Raw genomic sequence first — 20,899 nt, forward strand, 5'->3', positions numbered from 1 at the left:
CTGCGCGTCCGGAGCCTGTGCTCTGCAGTGGGAGAGGCCACTGCAGTGAGAGGCCCGCGTACCCCAAAAAAAAAAAAAAAAAATGTAAATGTAATAGGGAATAAAAAGTAATAAATTCTGTTTCCTAGGTGGAGTAAAATTCTATATGCCAGAGCTTCCCAACTTTTTTCACAGCACACATGGAATATGGTAAGTTATCTGGCACACAGTAATAAATGACTAGATGAGCAAGGCTGCTCAAGGATAGAAGTGGCTATTGGCCACCTGGGAGCTTAGAGCATATTCTGAGAATTTGCACAGAATTTGAACAGAATTCAAATTCTATTTCAGAATCACCTGGAGAACTTGTTAAAACACAGACTGCTGAGCAACACTCCCATTCTGATTACATAAATCTTGAGTTTGGCCCAAGAATTTGCACTTCAGACAAATGCCTGCTGATCGATCTGGGGACCACACTTTGATAACCACTGGTTGAGTGTGTCAGTATTTTGATGTGGCAGGTAGAATAATTCCACCCCTCACTCCAAGATATCCATGTCTTAATCCCTCGAACATGTGAATATGTTACCTTACATGGCAAAAAGGACTTTGCAGATGTGATTAAATTAAGGAATGTGAATGAGGAGATTATCATGGATTATCTGGGGGGGCTCTGTTTAATCACAGGGGTTCTTAAGAGTGCAAGAAGATGGCAAAATAAAGCCAGAGAGTTAGAGGGAGATGTGACTGGTCAGAGAAATGCAGTGCTGCTTACTTTGAAGTCGGAAGAAGGGGACCATGAGCCAAGGAATGTTTGTAGCTTCTAGAAGCTGGAAAAGGCAAGGAAATGATTCTTCCCTAGAGCTTCCAGAAGGGAATGCAGCCCTGCCAAACCTTGATTTTTAGTTCAGTGAGACACATATTGGACTTCTGACCTACAGACTGTAAGATGATAAATTAGTCTTGTTTTAAACCACTAACTTTATGGTAATTCATTACAGGAGCAATAGACAGATCTGTATGTTCTATATCTACAGAAGCAATACACATCTGTAACCAGTTCTCAGTTTACCAGCTTGCTTTATGCCGAGAGTTCTCAGTCTCTGCTCTAAACCTCAGCTCATGAGATTGAGAAGATAAAAACCTGAATTAAGAGCTCCTTCATTTTTCTACCATCAAACTGACAAAACTATCAGTATTAGAACACAGCTTTTACAATTGTATACTTTAAGAGTGAATTTCATGGCATGTGAATTATATCTCAGTTTTGTTTTAAAAAAGGCCTTCCTGGGCTTCCCTGGTGGTGCAGTGGTTGAGAGTCCGCCTGCCGATGCAGGGGACTCAGGTTCGTGCCCCGGTCCGGGAGGATCCCACATGCCGCAGAGCGGCTGGGCCCATGAGCCATGGCCGCTGAGCCTGTGTGTCCGGAGCCTGTGCTCCGCAACGGGAGAGGCCACAACAGTGAGAGGCCCACGTACCGCAAAAATAAATAAATAAATAAATAAATAAAAATGAAAAAGGCCTTCCCACTCCAACATTATAGAAAATATTGTGGGAGTTCTCATTGATGTTGTATTCTTCCTATGAAAATTCAGAGCTTTTGTTTTGTTTTTCCTCAGCAGCCAGGTAGTGTGTGAACAGGTCACTTTAATCCTGTCAAGGGTGGGTTGTATTCTTTGTTAAGGCTGATCCCTTTCAGTTTTGCCCTCACTCTCAGTGGTAACCCTACTGCAGTCATAACCAGCCAGCATGGCCAGCCTTGGAGGGTCTTGAAGTCCAACCCCTGTCTCCCTCACATTGCGTGGTATTCTGTGGTTGCTAACATCTCTGTTTAGGTTTTTAGCCTTTTATTTGCTGCTTTCTACTGAGATTCTGGAGTCTCACTCTGCTCAGGTAGCAATTTAGGAGTTGGCTAGCACTTCGTGGCAAAATTGCATGCCGACTTATGGTTCCTACCTGTCTACAGTTTGATCCTCATGTGCCATCTACTTTGACGGCCATAAATTCCAACCTCTTTCTTAACCAAATGGAACTGCCACTTTCTGCTAAAATTTTTATTTTCCTGTGCTGTAAATTGACGAGTATTCTTGGAGAAAAGGCCAAGTGAATGTGTTTACCTTATGTTCTTCCCTTCTTTCATATATACTTGCCCCTCAAGGCTTGCCTATATTGCTGCCTAATGCCTTTAAACAGCTATTTTGTTTATCCAGATTTTGCAACCAAGACGTTATTCTGGTATAAGTACTCTGTCAAAACTGGCATTGAAGTCTTCCTCTTGCCTTCTTTATGTCAGTGTTCAGGCATCTCTCTATTCCCCTCTCCTCTTCTCCCTCACTTATCAGTAGTCTCTCTTCATCTCCCTGTGGGATTGTTACCATTGGCTCTCAAGCATATGCTACTGTGTTTCTGTGTTTTAAAAAACTTGCTAAATACCACATTCTTGCTATTACTCTACTGCTGTGGTTCTCAACTGAGGGCCGTTTTACATCCTGGGGACATGTGGCAATGTCTGGAGACATTTTAGTTTGTAACAACTAGGAAAGGGGTCCTCCTGGCATCTGGAGGCCAGGGATGCTGCTAAAATCCTACAATGTAAAAGATAGCTGCCCACAACAAAGAATTGTCTGGCGCCAAATGTCAGTACTGCTGAGGATGAAAACCCCTGCTCTGCTGTTTAGTTTGCCTTCATAGCCAAACTTTTCCAAAGACTTGACTGTATATGTTGTCTCCATTTCCGTGTCTCCCTTTCATACTTTCTTTAATGTTTTAATTTTTCTCAGGTAATACTCAGGTGATTTTTCAAGGTCAGATAGTGCTACAAAGCTTATAAAGAGAACAGCAATGTTCTCTCAGCACCCCTGTACTTAGTTATAAGTACACCTTACTGTACTTAGTTATATACTTTTGGCCAGTTAGGTGTTGATGGAACAAAGATTTTTTTTTTTTTGGATAAAAAGACAAAAAGATGGGCTTCCCTGGTGGCACAGTGGTTGAGAATCCACCTACCAATGCAGGGGACACGGGTTCAAGCCCTGGTAGGGAAGATCCCACATGCCGCGGAGCAACTAAGCCCATGTGCCACAACTACTGAGCCTGTGCTCTAGAGCCTGTGAGCCACAACTACTGAAGCCCATGCACCTAGAGCCCGTGCTCCGCAGCAAGAGAAGCCACCTCAATGGGAAGCCAGCGCACCGCAACAGAGTAGCCTCCGCTCGCCACACTAGAAAAAGCCCGTGCACAGCAATGAAGACCCAATGCAGCCAAAAATAAATAAATATATATATATATATTTTTAAAAGAGTTCATCAGGATACTCTTTATACTTTTTCTTTCTTCCTGCCTGTAACTTGGATATAGCAACTAGTGTTAATAGAAAATAAATCCCTTACTTAAGTTAATGTTATTCTAGTTTTCTCTTGTTTGTAGTAGAATATAGTCCTAAGATAGTAATTTTTTTTAAGACTTCCCATGTATGAAACTTCCTTTCCAGAGTTCCAGAGCACCATCTCTAACATGTCCAGTTGGATATCTCACAAATATATCAATTTTAACATGACCAAAATCAGACCCTTCATTTTCTATCCCAATGTGTGTGTGAGAGGAACCTTGTAAATAGACTTCCATTTACCCAGTTACTCAGTCCAGAAACTTGAGGGTCATCCTGATTCTTTCCTTTTCCTTGTCATTTATTTTGCTCCCAAAGTTTCTCAAATCTGTCCATTTTTCTCCATCTCCATTGCCACTTCTGTAGTTGGTCCAGCCTAACTACCCTCCCAGCATTTCTAATCTTGCACCCATTCCATTCCTTTCTCTACATAACAATGAGAGTGATCTTAAATTCTAAATCAGATCATGTTACTCTCCTGCTTAAATCCTTCAGTGGCTTCCCATTAGTCTTAGAATTAAATCCAAAGTTCTACAAGACTTGAATAATTTTTCCTCTTTCTCTAGTCTCATTTAATGTCCTTCACACAGTGCTCCAGTCTTCTTTTAATTCCTTAAGCACATGCTTTCTGTTTCATCTGCTTTTAATGTTCTTTCCACAATTTCCATAGTTATTTCATCTTTCAGGTCCTAACTTCAGTGGTATTTTCTTAGAGAAATCTTTCCTGATTCATCCTTAAGACGAATATGTCCCACCAATAATTCTGTATCACTTTACCCTATTTTTTCCTTTATGGAAATTATTTAATATATTTACATGTTTGTCTAGTTTGTATGTGTGTGTGACATCTGCCCCAATAAGCTATAAGCTCTATAAGGGCAGGCATCGTGTTCATTATTGTATTTCCAGGGCTGAACACAGTATTTGGCATATAGTAGAAGCTCAATAAATATTTGTTGAATGATTGAATGACCTAATGACTATGAGGACACCCCTTTTCCTCCAAGTGTTTCTTTTTAAAAAAATTCTATTCTAGAGTTGAAAAAAATGTTATACACATTCATATACACTCCATCTGGATTTACAGTGAACATCTTGCCATATTATCTTTCTCTATTACTCCATATATATATATATATATATATATATATACATATATATGTGTATGTATATATTTGTATATGTGTGTGTATAAATTTATCTACATATGTCTATCTATATTATTAGTAGCAGAAGTAAACCATGTGAAAGAAAGTTACAGTTACATTCATCTTTAAATCAGTGTTTTTCTCCTATGAACAAGATCATTCTGCATAGTCATGATATCGTTAAATATAACATTGAAATGATGATGTGTTTTGATTTACAGGCTATGTTCAAATTTCCCATAATATCTTTTATTGCTTTTCTTTTTCTTTTGCTTCAGGATCCAGTTAAGGATTTCATATTGTATTTGGTTGTCATGTCCTTGTATTTTAAATTATTCTTATAATTTAAAATAATACTCTTATTATTTTATTAAATTTATATTTTAAGTGTTCAAGTTGTTTATGGATTATGATACAGATGTGTCTGATTTTTCATAATTAGATTTAGGTTATACACTTCTGGCAAGAATAGTACAAAGATGATGATGTACTGTGTGTCACTGCATCATGTCAGGAAGCTACATATCAGTTTTTACCATTATTTATGCAGCTAAATTTGATCACATAGTTAATATGTACTTGATCTCTTCATGTAAAGGTAATATTTACTTGATCTCTTCATGTAAAGGTATTTTGTTCCCTTTGTAAATAATAAACTATTTACTTTAATACTTTGCACATATCCTGTTTACCAACAACCTTTTACCCAGTATTTTTTTAAATTGAACTACAGTTGATTTACAATGTTGTGTTAGTTTCCTGTGTATAGAAAAGTGGTTCAGTTTATCTATCTATCTATCTATCTATCTATCATCCTTTTTCAGATTCTTTTTCATTATGGTTTATTACAGGATATTGAATACAGTTCCCCATGCTATACAGTAGGACCTTGTTGTTTATCTATTTTACATAAAGTAGTGTGCGTCTGTTAATCCAAAGCTCCTAATTTATCCTTCCCCTCACCTTTCCCCTTTGGTAACCATAAGTTTGTTTTCTATGTCTGTGAGTCTATTTCTGTTTTGTAAATAAGTTCATTTGTATCATTTTTTTAGCTTCCACATATAAGTGATATCATATGTTATTTGTCTTTCTCTTTCTGACTTTATTTAGTATGATAATCTCTGGGTCCATCCATGTTGCTGCAAATGGCAATATTTCATTCTTTTTTGTGGCTAATAGTCCATTGTGTAGATAGATAGATAGATAGATAGATAGATAGATAGATAGATAGATAGATATAGATATATATATGTGCCACATCTTATTTATCCATTCATCTGTTGATGGACACTTAGGTTGTTTCCATGTCTTGGCTATTGTAAATAGTGCTGCTGTGAACATTGGGGTGCATGTATCTTTTTGAATTAGAGTTTTCTCTGGATATATGCCTAGGAGTGGGATTGCAGGATCATATGGTAACTCTATTTTTAGTTTTTTAAGGAACCTCCGTACTGTTCTCCATAGTGGCTGCACCAATTTACATTTACACCAACAGTGTAAAAGGGTTCCCTTTTCTCCACACCCTCTCCAGCATTTATTATTTGTAGACTTTTTGATGAGGGCCATTCTGATATGTGTGAGGTTATATATTATTGTAGTTTTGATTTGCATTTCTCTAATAATTAGCGATATTGAGCATCTTTTCATGTTCCTGTTGTATGTCTTCTTTAGAGAAATGTTTATTAAGGTGTTCTGCCCATTTTTTGATTGGGTTGTTTGTTTTCTATATTGAGCTGTATGATCTGTTTGTATATTTTGGAAATTAAGCCCTGTTGGTCACATCATTTGCAAATAATCTCTCCCATTCTGTAGGTTGTCTTTTCATTTTGTTTATGGTTTTCTTTGCTGTGCAAAAGTTTCAAGTTTCATTAGGTCCCATTTGTTTATTTTTGTTTTCATTTCCATTACTCTAGGAGACAGATTCAAAAATTATTGCTGCAATTTATGTCAAAGAGTGTTCTGCCTATGTTTTCCTCTAGGAGTTTTATAGTATCTGGTCTTACGTTTAGGTCTTTAATCCATTTTGAGTTTATTTTTGTGTATGGTGTTAGAGAATGTTCTAATTTCATTCTTTTACATGTAGCTGTCCAGTTTTCCCAACACCACTTATTGAAGAGACTTTTTTCCATTGTATATTCTTGCCTCCTTTGTTGAAGATTGACTGTAGGTGTGTGGGCTTATTTCTGGGCTCTCTATTTCATTGATCCATATGTCTGTTTTTGTGCCAATACCATGCTGTTTTGATTACTGTAGCTTTGTAGTATTGTCTGAAGTCTGGGAGGGTTACGCCTCCAGCTTTGTTCTTTTTCCTCAGGATTGCTTTGGCAGTTCTGGGTCTTTTGTGGTTCCATATAAATTTTAGCGTTATTTGTTCTAGTTCTTTGAAAAATGTCATGGGTAATTTGATAGGGATAACATTAAATCTGTAGATTGCTTTGGGTAGTATGGCCATTTTAATAATGTTAATTCTTCTAATCCAGAACATCGTCCAGTAATTTTAAACATCTATTAATGGCCCTTGCCTGAATGAATTATTACATTGGTAATAATTTCATTATTCCCTCTCTATATATATTAGCTGCCATTTTTTTGATAAAGAACTTGCCTTGTCCCTAACACATACTTCTTTTTAAAAAAATGTCCTCAGTAGATTTCATTTTATTCTAATATATTATTTATTACTGTTATTATTTATTTTTAAATCTGAAATTTGGCCAATGGGAAACCCCACAAAGTGGCTCCTATGCCTTTGGAGACAATGACCTTTCGTCCAAGGACATAGCCAGCCTGAGAAGACTCTAGAGGGAGGGAGCCAGGAAGATACATAACCATTCCTTCCTCTGACTTCCTGCTGGAAGTCGAAGCTTGACTGAAGTGCCTTGATGTAGTTCATATAGGTCAGTTTTCCAAGTACAGAGAGCAGTACGGAGAAAGGTAGAGAGTGAGTCCAAAGGGACAAACAAGATATCTGGCAAATGTATGCATATATAGAGTCATGGACCCCTTGAAATCACTATGTAAACCAGAGGTTTGAAACCTCTGTGTTAATTAATTCCTTTTGCTAGTAGATCTACTGAGTGCTAGCAGTGTATGTGGTTTATTTGTCTTATATGAATGTTACTTTCTACTCTGAGATTTCTCTTAAAAAAAGATTCATCAGCTCTTATTCTCAATTTCAGTATTTCTCAACAGTGCTCCTCATTGCACTTTTAAATATAAGACCAAGTAGTCTTGATCCTCAGAGTCCTCTATAAATAGATCCATCGCTCTTTTCATCTAGGAGATTAAGATCCAAAATAGTTTCATACACTTCAGACACCATTCTGTGGCTAATATCTCTAGGGAAGAAACAATGTCTGTTAACTTCTTTCTTCTGATCACTCATCTGTTTTATTATTTTATGAGACAGTTTCATCACAAACATTGTATTTGGGATTGAGCATTTACTGAGTAATAAAAAAAGGCTTTATGGCCCCAATTACTTCTGAATGGGAGTTAATTACAGGGCCTCTCAGTGAATCAGAACCATTGTATTGTTATAGCATCTTTGTATTTCTTTAGTATGTTTTTTAGCCAAATGCATAATCTATTGCATAATCCAAATTATTTAAATTTTGGTAGATTGCTATTAATCTCCCCTCTAAATTTCACCTTTTATCTGTGTTAACAATATCTTGCTGAGTGCCACATGTTTCTTCTTGTTTGATAATATATCCCCTCTCTAACATCAGGTTAGCTCATTTTTATTTTAGTTTTTAAATGTAATATTCATTTCACTACTTTTTAGGATTTGTTTTCATAGATCACATTTTCAAAGCTAAGCTTTCAGACTTAACCCCTACTTTTTTCCCTAGTTTTATAGTGGGAGCAAGGTAGTGTTTACACAACCTAGTTAACGTTACAAATAATGTTCTATTATTGTTATTCCTCTTCAATCTTTTCTGAATTAATTGAGCCTCAGTTATGAAGTGTTTTTAAATATCACTTCTTATTTATTAAATTCTAAATATCAATAGTTTTTAAAGTGCATCAGTTATTACTGTAAGCCAGATTCCTAAGATGGAATATTTCATATTACTTAAAAGATTTAATGAGAACACTTTTTAATATGTTACTGACAGTTTTTTTCTTTCTTCAGTGAGTATGACATTAACGTGTCTCCTCATTAACCAAAAATCTCAGTGGTCTTCTGATAATCATTTTGAACCTTATAACTATTTTTATCATACTGAAGATGTTGAAATTATAGGAGATTTGGGTTCAATATTTATTCATTAATTCAGTCAGGCAAGCATTCTTTGTAGGCCCTAAGGACCCAAAGATGAATGCTGCATAGTCACTGCCCACAGACATATAAGCAAATATAGTATGTAATAAGGGAAAAGATATGAATAATACAGTGTGGTAAGTATTATAATCAATGTATGCTTAAGGTAGGAGAGTGGCACAAATCATAAGTAACATTTCTTGGGGTGGTGCCAGAGAAGACTTGTTAGGGGAGAAGACATAATAAATGTTTAATAGGTGAATAAACACTAATAAGTAATAAAACACTAATAAAGGATATAGTTCTATGCTGTGGGCTCTAAAATTCTATTGTTGGGAATTCCCTGGTGGTCCAGTGGTTAGGACTCCATGCTTTCACTGCCGAGGGCCTGGGTTCAATCCCTGGTTGGGGAACTAAGATCCTGCAAGCCATGTGGTGCAGCCAAAAAAATAAAATTCTATTATTTTATTTAAACATAAGTTAGGGAGAAACTTAGACACTTGAAAATGCAACTAATGTTATGAGGTTATATAGCACATGCTGATTGCCAAGTGAATGATATAGTAACTAGAATTTATTGATATATTCTGCTACACAGACTATATATCTGATTACATGTAATCCTCACTAACTCTCTGAGATAGGTACTGATACTAAGGCCATTTTACAGGGAAAGGCACTTGAGGTTTACAGAGGTAAAATAACCTCCTAAGGTCACACAGCTAAAATGTGGTGGAGCCAGGATACCTGCTCAAGACAAGATCAGCTTTAGAAACAGTGTTCTTAATCATTAAAAAATGAACATAAGCAACCATAGGAACCCGGAGGAGAAGGAAAAACTTGCCTGTTGAGAGCATTTGGAGAAGAGTTACAAATTAGATACATGATGGGTATCATGATGGGTATATTCCAGGCATGGGTATTGGCATACATAAGTGTTGGTTGGGCAGTATACCCTAAGTAAACTGGACCAGTATGATGGAGTAGTTCATTCATGTAAGAGCATCAGGGAAGATCAGGTTGGAATCTGAGGATGGAATGGGAGCCATCTGTCAAAGATCCTGAAAATGAGTAATCTGTACTTGATCTGATAGAGAACGATTGAGGTTATGGGAGCAAGGGAGTAATATGGAAGTCAGTGTAACATAATGGTTAAGTTCTTGAGTATCACTTTCCAATTTTGTGATGTTTAGCATGCAAGTTTACTACTCTTAGGTTCCTTTGTCTTATCTATAAAATGGTGATGGTAATACTATCTATTCCTATAGTATAGATAGTAATAGTATCTAATACTATCTATTCCTTTGTCTTATCTATAAAATGATAATGGTGATACTATTACTATAGTATAAATAGTAATAGTATCTAATACTATCTATTCCTTTGTCTTATCTATAAAATGATAATGGTAATACTATCTATTACTATAGTATAGATAGTAATAGTATCTAATACTATCCATTAGTATAGTAATAGTATCTAATACTATCTATTACTATACTATTAATTACAAATTAATACAGAGATTAATTTGTAAAACCTGACATATCCAAGCATTGAGCAAATGTTACATATTATTATTGTTGTTGATGTGTTTTAGTAAATTTAATCTGAGAACAGTGCATAGGAGTCTAGGCCTAAGCCTTAGTTGAGAAACGCTTGAAACATAGTTTTAGCAGGTAAATGGAAAGGAAGGGACAAACACTAGGACTGTTTTAGATGAGTAATATCAGTATGTTAAGGTATATAGCTTTCTAAAAATACATGTTTCTTTGTGCTGTTTCATAATATTCATGTGTTCATTGTTATATCAATAGTTAATAACTGAAAACTGAATGTAACTTTATAATTTACAAAGCCACTTTGACATGTTATTGAATTTGATTCTCAGAACCATTCTGTGAGATACTATTATTTCCATTTTATTAAGGCCCAGAGAGGTTAAGTGATTCATTGAAGATCATGCAAATTAATAAAGGAAGCAGTTTAAAACTCGCATTTTCATACACCTATTCTAGTGCTTTCCCCTTTATTCCTATATTATGTTATGACGAGAACTGATGTACTATAGCAGGCAACAGTATGAAAAACTGTTATTAGTATTTGTAAGAGTTAATATCATTTCTTAGATATCTGCCTTAATACCAAGAAATAACCAAGGCATGAAAGGGGAGAGACAAGTTCAGAGTCTACTAGTTATCAAATTCATATATAAACCCAGTGATATTTGAATATAATCTCTGTTTAGAAGATCACAATATTAAGTGGCTATAATTTGCCATTTTAAAAAACCTTCGGCAAAAATGAAAATAAACTCTTGATTTTCTGCACCAAACCATATTAGGCATTTAATACACTCTGGGTGATTGTAAAATATTTTACAATAGACCTATTTCTTAAGTGTTTTTAAATAGTATTGATCATGAAACTTTTTGAAATTTACCATCAGGCCAATGGTGGCAGAGTCTACATAGAACTATGCTTCGTGGTGTTCTGGGAAAAACCTTTCGGCTTGTTGGCTATACTATTCAGTATGGCTGTATAGCTCATTGTGCTTTTGAATACGTTGGTGGTGTTGTCATGGTAAGTTTTTACATTCAAGAAAATAATCATTTAAAATATGTTTTTTTTAAATTGAAGGAAGAGAGTGTTTGAATTGGCACTGATATAAAATATAAGAACTGTAACTTTAAATATGGTCCTGCATTGTTTCTTGCAGGGGCACAAAGGCCCTATTAATCTAATAATACTAGTTTTTACCATTTATTGAATGCTACTTACTGTGTTCCAGGATGTGTTTGATGTTTTACATTTATTAACTCATTTAATCTTTTACACTCTATGAGATACTTACTAGAAATCTATTATACACATGAGGAAACTGAGGCTCAGAAAGCTTAAGTAACTTTCTGCAGGTCCCACAATTCCAAGTAGACTTGGAATTTCAGCACAGATTTCTGATTTTCAAAGCCCCTACTTTTAACCACTGTAAAGAGTATCAATAACTGTCCTGAAAATAAATGATTATTCTGCCTTGTGTCAACATTAAAATGTTAAGGCTGTCCTCCTACCAATGCATTTTCTTAATATTGAATCATAAATCTATCAACCATGACAATACTAACCTTTTGTCATATAAATGAAAGAATAAATTGATTGATTGTTCAGTCAGTAAGTTTTGCTGTTGGTGTTGCTATTTTTATCAGGTTTACCCTAAGATATTCACAGTCATATAATCTCAAGTTGAGCTGGAGTAATGCAAATAAATATATTTAACTGAAACTCCCCTCTTTGATTTTTTTAAATTTACATTGGTATTTCCAGTAGGCTACAGAGTTAGCAAAAAACTTGCATTGTGGTCTTTGTTTTTTCTACCCAAGTAGGAAGTTTTGAGTAAAAAGTTTTATTTACATGTAGGTGGAGTGAATGGAGACTGTTGTGTTTAGATTTTTCAAGTTGCAATGATCATTTATTACAGTTTTGAGATATATATGAAGATTATTGTTTTACCTACTAATATGAAAATCTTTAAAGTACATCTCATTATGCCAATATTTTTCAGTAGAAAATATAAGTTGCAGCCCCATCAAATGAGTAAGCTGTTCTCTTGGAAGAAAAGGAAAGGCATCAACTCATTGAGAATAGTATGATACCACTTGGTAAATAACTGTCATGGGCACTGGATGATAGCTGACAGTAGCAAGAAAAAAAAATCATTAATTTATTCATTCAACAAGTATATATTGAGTATCAACCTTATGCCAAGCACTGTTCTTGACCTTGGTTACACAATTGGGAATATGAGAGACAAAGTCCCTGCCCTCATGATGCTTAAATTTTACAAGATGGCCAAAATTTGGAAACATAGATAATGTTATTTTATTTCTCTATTATAATATAATATTAACAAACCATTTTAAATATATTTTGCCTGTTTTTCCAGACTTGCTGGCTACTCTGTAGAGTTGAACTTATCTTGGAGCTTCCAGCTTATTATGAATCATCCTCCAAGCTTGAAGAACATTTGCTTGATTTTCTTTCTTTTAAGCCTACTCAGATGATTTATATTTTAAAAGGTTTTCAACTTAAAATTTAAAAATTGCCTTTCTTTCAGTGTTCTGGACCATCAATGGAGCCTACAATTCAAAATTCAGATATTGTTTTTGCAGAAAATCTTAGTCGACATTTTTATGGTATCCAAAGGTAAATTCTGCCACAGATATATTAAATAGATGGTGAAAACACACATACACATTGTCTTTTCTGCAGTTTCTTAACTTTATCTTTAAAAACTCTTTTGTAAATAACCAAATTAATGACCAACTGGATGAAATTTTGGCTCAAATTTTTTCTCTCAGTTTGAGAAATTTTAATAGTTTCTTTAAACATGCAGTTCCTTGTATCATTGTGCAAAGTAGATAGCAGTCCCTTTTATAATGTGCGTTCAAGCCTTCTTTCCTTTTTTTATTGGGCTGGGGTTGGGGGTGTGGGTTTGTCCTAGAATGTTTTGAATAAAGAACCAGGGACTTAGGAACTACATTACATATCCAAATCAGTGATTTGATTTTTTAATTTTTAAAATAATCCTGCATTTCTATTGATGACTGTCTTATTCTCTATAGTCTATGATGAGCAGTCGGTGATTTTTAGACTATAGCATTGTATATAGCTGGGAGCCAGGAATCTTATCTATTATGAGTCTCCTGACTAATTATATTAAGTTAAAAAACTCCTTGGGAAATATTGTTTGCCACTACATCTTTTAAAATCCTAGTCTAAATGGTGTTTCCAATCCTTGAGATACTGTTTATTCTACTTAACTCCCTGATTATTATTCCTTCTGAATGGATGTGAAGTATTAGTAATTTAGTGTATTTTCTAAAGGACACCACTTTGATTCCCTAAAATTTGGGGTCCATTAGTTTTTCATAATTCTGAAAAAATAGATCTGTATCACATTTCATCTTCATAAAATACAAATTTTACTCACTTGAGCTGGTATCTAGCTTATAACATAAGTAGGTTTAGGCATTCCTCTTTCATTATTGTCCTTTTTTACAGTCTACTTCACATTACTGAAAAATCACCAAGAATAGTGTAAAACTGTTCTTTGTGTTTACTCTTTCTTCCACTATCTTAGATTCTGTAAATAGAAACTCTCTCTTGCTCAAGCTGTATGGTCTAGCATGGTCTGTGGGTAATCCCTCAGATCTTTTATCCGTAACAACTTCAAGACAATACCTAATTGATAGATATGGGGTTATAAAATAAAACTTATATAACAGGTTATGTTCTAGCTTCCTTTTCCTTTTAACTTGTATCAAAATAACTTATTACAGTCTTTGGATTAACTGGAGACCTAGCTTCACTGCAACATGAAGACAAGCTTCTGTTTTCCATGCTAATCACATGATTTCACTCTCATAGTCCTTGAGCATCCTTAAGGAGCTGGACTCATTGGCTAAATAGTGTTTGAATGAACAGCTCAATATTGTCTTTTTTTTTGGATAGATACTCTTTGCATTCAGATGGTAATACAAATAACTATATTTAGTAAATTAATTAAGATTCTTTAGAGGTTTTATTTTGTATTCTGCTCCTTCAGGGGGCCCATCAGGTGGAAGGACAGTTCAAACTTTGGCATTTATAGGAGACATACCAAAGTAACTTTTACAGCCAAGGCAGTCAGTTGGTAACTCCTACTTTAAAAACATTAGTGTCCTGAGTATTTTTTTCTTTTATCTGTAGCACAGAACTCTTGAGATTTCAGGGGAATCTCTGACCCCTGGCAAGAGATCCTCTTGCTAGCTGTTTCTAAAGATAGAGTAGCCATTCATTTAGGGAAAATGAAAGTCTGCATCTCTGGTATCTAAAGCACATAGTTTTTCAGTCCAGTGGACCGAACTCTCATACTTGAGACAACCATAGTCTCTTATTACTACTTATTCTTTCAACAAATAGTTATTGAGCACCTCTCTTATAAGATGTGCTGCACCTGATAGAGAATGTTAGGCTTAGCAAGATACAAACCCTTGTTTTCAAAAGCTTACAATCTAGGAGGGGATAATAAGGATATTTATAAATGATACAGGAAAATTTCAGTCTTAGTTCTATTAAGTTTCTTTTAAAATCCTATTTGAAAGAGTTGAGAGTCCAAGGTTATATATTTTGATTTAAGCTCTGTGCCTATAATATCTGGTTAGACCACCAGAAATACAGTATACAGTAATGATGCTTTCTATTAAAACACCTTGACTGAATTATGATTTTTATGTTGCCATTCAAGTGCAGAGTTTGTTTTGAGGATCATATTGATTATTTTGTCAAAACACTTAAGCTGAGGGCTTCCCTGGTGGCGCAGTGGTTGAGAGTCGGCCTGCCGATGCAGGGGACACGGGTTCGTGCCCCGGTCTGGGAAGATCCCACATACCGCGGAGCGGCTGGGCCCGTGAGCCATGGCTGCTGACCCTACGCGTCCGGAGCCTGTGCTCCGCAACGGGAGAGGCCACAACAGTGAGAGGCCCGTGTACTGCAACAAACAAACAAACAAAAAAACACTTAAGCTGAATAAAACTCCCATGGAAAACATTTCTTTCCCCAAAGCTAGCCAAAATCAACTTTGTTAGTATGTTACTTAGGTTACAATATTTGCAAACTTATTCATCTGAACAGTTCCATTGACATGGTTCCAGATGGTTGGAAAGAGATACTTTATAACATTTTCAAATAAGTGTAAGCCTTATATTGCACTCCAAATTATAGAATTTAGTGTTTTAATAGCATTCAGCTCTTATCAAGAATAACCTCAAGAAATGACTGTTCTGAATACTGTTGCTGTATTTTCTGTAAAAGTTCTGGTGAAGATGGTATCTTTACTTTCCTTACATAAGTATCCTTCTTGTATATTCCTCTTTAACTTAGTTGTTAAGGAAAATTTTGTCATACCTCCCAAACTAAACTTTATTTTATTAGGTAATGATTGCCATGTAATTAATCATAATTTATTTTTTGACTTGACTACCAAAAGTTTTGAACTCGTAATACTTACATATAGCAATAACTAGGTTTCTGATTTAACCATCATCTTCCTTTTATTTTTGTGACTTTTGATAGTTTTGATATATGCATCTTTTATTACAAGCAACATCAAGTTATTTCCTGAACCTGGTACAGATAATAAGTAAATATATTAAATCCTTTTGATTGTGAGCAACAGAATTCACTTATTGCTCATTTCATGCAGAAAGAGCATTGTATTCTCTTTGGTTGAGGCATTAGTCATATTTTTTTATCTCCTTCCTTTCCAATTTTAGATATCTTCTTAGTCTTCTAATACACGTAGATTGTTATTTCTTCCATGAATCATGTCTTCCATATGTAATCATATCCATATTGGTTCTATATGTTTGATTTGCCAGTTTATTTTTTATAATATATGTTTGGACAGCTTTTAGCATTTTATTTGGCTGAGTCTTCTGATATTTTTTCTCAAATATATGTCTTTTTTGACTGTACTGTAAGCTATCCAGGTTATATAATTTATATGCTGCAATTCCTCAGTTCTTTAAGCTCTAGGGAAACACAGATGATGTTTCTACCTTTTTATGTGCTCTAGAGTCAATCAGTGCTACTGCTGGGCAGTCAAATTTGCTTGGTTAATTTGGTCATATTTACACAGAATTGTTTTTTCATAGTTTTGGTTCTAAAATTTGGACACAGAAGTAACACTGAGTGGGTATAGTGCAAGAAGATAATTCTCATGGAATTATCAGAAATTTTGGAATCTTCTAATAGCTTTTCCATCACTCTTATTGTTAGATTCTGACCCATAAAGTTAGTCACAAAGGTTCTCAAAGCTGGTAAATGTATGGGAGGGTCAGTATGTCAGAGGATAAAAGGTGTGGCTTTGTTTAAGTTGCTTTATAAAAGTATTGTATCAGTGCCATGCATGTGTTTATGTTAATAATAACACTGACATTTCTTTGACTTTTTCCCCTCAGAGGTGACATTGTGATTGCAAAAAGCCCAAGTGATCCAAAATCAAATATTTGTAAAAGAGTAATTGGTTTGGAAGGAGACAAAATTCTCAGCAATAGTCCATCAGGTTTCTTTAAAAGCCATAGTTATGTAAGTAACATTTCAATTATGTTATTCATTGGTATCATAGTTGATTAACATTAACTGAACACACTGACAAATGATTATAACTTTTCATATTTTGAATATAAGTTAGAATAATGCATTCATTAGAATTTAAGTATGTTTGTATCAAGAACAACTTGACCATTATAGTTTATATATTTTATTTCCTTTTAAAACCCTGTATAAACATTTCAGTATTAGTTGTTGCAGGCAAGATTCACCAATGAATGTCAACATAATGGGCAGACGTTTGAGGAAAAATAGTGTATTTGCATAGTCTCAAAGTATCTTTCCTGGGCTTCCCTGGTGGCGCAGTGGTTGAGAGTCGGCCTGCTGATGCAGGGGACACGGGTTCGTGTCCCGGTCTGGGAAGATCCCACATGCTGCGGAGCGGCTGGGCCCATGAGCCATGGCTGCTGAGCCTGCGCGTCTGGAGCCTGTGCTCCGCAACGGGAGAGGCCACAACAGTGAGAGGCCCGCATACGGGGAAAAAAAAAAGTATCTTTCCCAAGATATTTTTACAAAGGGAAAAACAGTAGCTTCGTAGAGGAGAAACCTGGCAGATACCACCTTAACTGAGTGATCAAGGTTAACTTTACCTGTAACAAGACGTCAACATAATGTGACCCCTGAATTCAAGGACTGAGAAGGGCACATCACTTTTGTGGTACTCTTGTAAAAAGAAGGTATAGCCTCATGAGAAAACATCAGACAAACCCTAACTGAGGGTCATTCTGCCACATAATTGACCAATACTCTTCAAAAATGTCAAGGTCTTTAAAAAACTGAAAGTCAGGAATTGTCATAGACTGGAGGAGACAAAGGAGACATGACAAGTAAATGCAATCTGGAATTCTGGCTTCGATTGTTTTTCCACTGACTTGTTAGTGGAAAATCTGGTAAAACCAAACACAGTCTTGTAGTTTAGTTTTTTAAAATCCTATTGAAATGTTTAGGATAGATATTTTGGTGTAGTCAGCTTGCCAACTCAGTTAGGAAGAAGAGCAAGAGCAGCAGAATGGAAGAGCGAAGAGCAGATGTAATGTGTGAGCCCCTTTCACCAGTCACATGGCTGCCGAGACAGCTTGTGGCAGGCGAGGGCAGCCTTCTGTTTACTCAGCATATACTCTTCTTACTTTAATTATAATTTAATTTTCTAATTTTGTTTAAATTTTCTGTGTCACTGTCTGATTATTAATAGAGCTGTTACATCTGTTAAGTAACTTTATCTTCGTCCCCCGTGTAAACATATAATTAAGAGTTAAATTGTCTTCATCCTTGTAAATTTATTTTGACCTACAATAGCATCTGATTGCCCTATAAGTTTGATCAGTAGACTATTAAGTAATCTATTATTTACCGTTCTTAATAGACTATGGTTCAGCTGTGCAAATGTTTATTACACTTTTGATGTTTATTACTACAGTGCTAAACATCCTAGGAATCCTTAGCTGATGGTGATAATGTTAACGTTGAGAATGTGGTATCAGGTAACCTATTTTTCTGTGGCCTTCATCATGGATACTTATCCTTTTATTTTTCAAAAATGTCACTTATTTACGTAATGGTTTCACCTTCACATGACTAATTATCATTTCTTGAGGCATTCTAGTCACTTCTAAGTTGCTTTAGCAACAAGCATATACTTCAGACCAGAAAGAGTTTTGTCAACAGAAAGAATAACAAAATATATAAATGATAGCATCTACTATCTGTGTACAGTGTGTGCACTGCTGTTGTTTTCTTTTTAAATTATTAGAGGAGGAATATTAGGATGAAAGGATTTAGATAAAATCTCTGCTAAGTAATCAGAGAAAATAACCAGAGGACTATAAGACGTACATTTTTTTGAATATTCTATTTAAAGAAGACACTCATCGAATTTTTATGTTTGTTGAGAGGATAAATTAGGGGACACTGCCATTTTGTTCCAGGTGTATTCTATTCACTTTGGTTTGCATGTTTATAAGTGTACAAACAATTGTAATAATATTGGCCAGCACTTAACTATGTACTTACTCTGTACCTGACACTGTTGAAACTCTTTCCAAGGGTTAATTTATTTAATCATCAAAACAGTAACCCAGTGAAGGTGGTAGTAGCATTTGACCGATGCGAAAGCTGAACAACAGGGAGGTTAAATAAATTGTCCAATTTCAAACAGTAAGAGAAACAGTTGGGATTCAAACACAGGTAGCCTGGCTCTGTCCATAATCTATATTCTTTACCACGCCACTACTTTTCATCCCAAAATATCCTCTACTTACTATTATTATTTCTACTCACATCTCATAAATGGTACTTCCCTTAAAATGTATTTGTCTTTATTACTTTTAAAAAGAAAGGCAACTGTTTCTGATCAGGGCCAGTATTAGTTCTGAAAGACAAGCCAGTGATTTTTGAAGGCTTCCCGGCTCCACCAGTTTCACTAGGCTGTGTTTTTTAAGCCATAAGAATTGTGTAGCTATTACAGAACCACTTTAGCAAATGTGTTCCATTAATCAAGGTGATTTATAACAAAAATTCATCCAAGTTTGGAGCACTGAAGAGATATCCAAACTGTTTGCATTCTGCCCCTCCAGAGTGTTCCCTTTTCCAGCTATCTCAGAAGCACACTGGTGCTGCATTCTATGAAAGGGGTTTCTTCCCCTTATCTGTGCATCCTTTCAGAAAAATCATTGTTGTTTATAGGTTATGAAGACATTACTATTCAGATCTTGATTGAGATGCATAATAAGGATGATATATATTAAATGTGTTTTGAATTTCAGGCAAAAAACATTTATTCTCCTAAGTAGGTGCTTCAGAAAGCAAAACACCAAAATTGTCATTTGGAACCTAGACCATAGAGTTTAGCATATGAAAGAAATAGCATTGTTTGTAAGTTGGCAAACAAGAATATAAACAGATCATTGGTTAAGTGATGTGAAACCATTTTATTCATTCCAGAGTTCTAAAAGTTCATGTGGCAAGCAGCACTTACCAAAGGTGATTTATTTTTTGCATTAAGCATTTGGAAGCTAAGCAGTCCCTATCAAGGTCCTATTGCAGTGGGTGTTGCTTATTTTCATGGTATTGAGGCCAGTAATTTTTTCCCTTGGGTTGTGGGCTGAGCATTGGCTACTAGGAAATGAGCTTAATTTGTGACTCTCAAAAGAAACAAATTGTACTCAGCTCAAACATCTTGAATAACTTGCCTTTCTATACTATAGGAATTCCTCAGTTTGCTGCTAGAAGCCACTAATTGGCCAAAAATAATTTAGTTGGAAGAAGCATTTAGCAGGTAGGAAATACATTAAATGAATGGGCATTCTCCTGTTGATCTGCACAGCAGGCGATTTAACATAGTCTCCATTCCCCTAGGGAATATAGGGCCAGGACTCAGGAAATACAGTAAAATTTTCTTAGAAAGCTAATCAAGAAACAATAACACTTTATAATCTTTCTCAGGATAACATTGTGTGATAGTTCAGGGCTGTGATTTTAATCCATAATGTAACTGTGGTATAGTTAGTCATTTTGGAATACAGTAAATTCCTATCAGCAAACAAACATGCTATAAAATCTCCCATCTAAACAAACAAACTCCTTTGGCACCACATCCTCCTATAGGAAAGAGTCGTGCATACTTACTGACTCAACTCTGAACTTTATACTCTCTTTTGAACTCATTCCACTTAGACTTTGGTCCCCAGCACTTTACTGAAAAGGTTCTTGTTAAGAGCCACAGATGACTTCTCTGTTGCTGATCCAGTGGTCAGCTTTCAGTCCTCGTTTTACTTGACCTATTGTTAGTATTTGAAGTAGTTGTTCTCAAAGCCTGGTTTCACTGAGTTTTGGGGATGCCGCTCTCTTTAGGTTTTCTTCCTCTCTTCCTGCTTCTTCTGAGTGTCCTTTGTTGGTTCCTCCAAATATTGGAGTAACTCAGGGTTTGTATTTTAAACTTCTTTTGTTTATATACGTGCACTTAAGGTG

The 20,899-nt window shown here is 35.4% G+C and overlaps 1 protein-coding gene across 1 annotated transcript in view; it reads left to right on the top strand.

The window, feature by feature from the left end:
- IMMP1L (inner mitochondrial membrane peptidase subunit 1) overlaps nucleotides 1-20,899 on the top strand; it is an 81,985-nt gene that overhangs the window by 43,767 nt on the left and 17,319 nt on the right. Inside the window, exons 3-5 of the mRNA XM_007460927.1 lie at nucleotides 11,232-11,365; nucleotides 12,897-12,985; nucleotides 16,783-16,909. Of these exons, the coding sequence (XP_007460989.1) occupies nucleotides 11,261-11,365; nucleotides 12,897-12,985; nucleotides 16,783-16,909 (321 nt within the window). The 5' untranslated portion in view covers nucleotides 11,232-11,260. The remainder of the gene's footprint in view (nucleotides 1-11,231; nucleotides 11,366-12,896; nucleotides 12,986-16,782; nucleotides 16,910-20,899) is intronic.

This window comes from Lipotes vexillifer, unplaced genomic scaffold, assembly GCF_000442215.2.
Source record: "Lipotes vexillifer unplaced genomic scaffold, Lipotes_vexillifer_v1.1 scaffold627, whole genome shotgun sequence".
Taxonomy (NCBI): domain Eukaryota; kingdom Metazoa; phylum Chordata; class Mammalia; order Artiodactyla; family Lipotidae; genus Lipotes; species Lipotes vexillifer.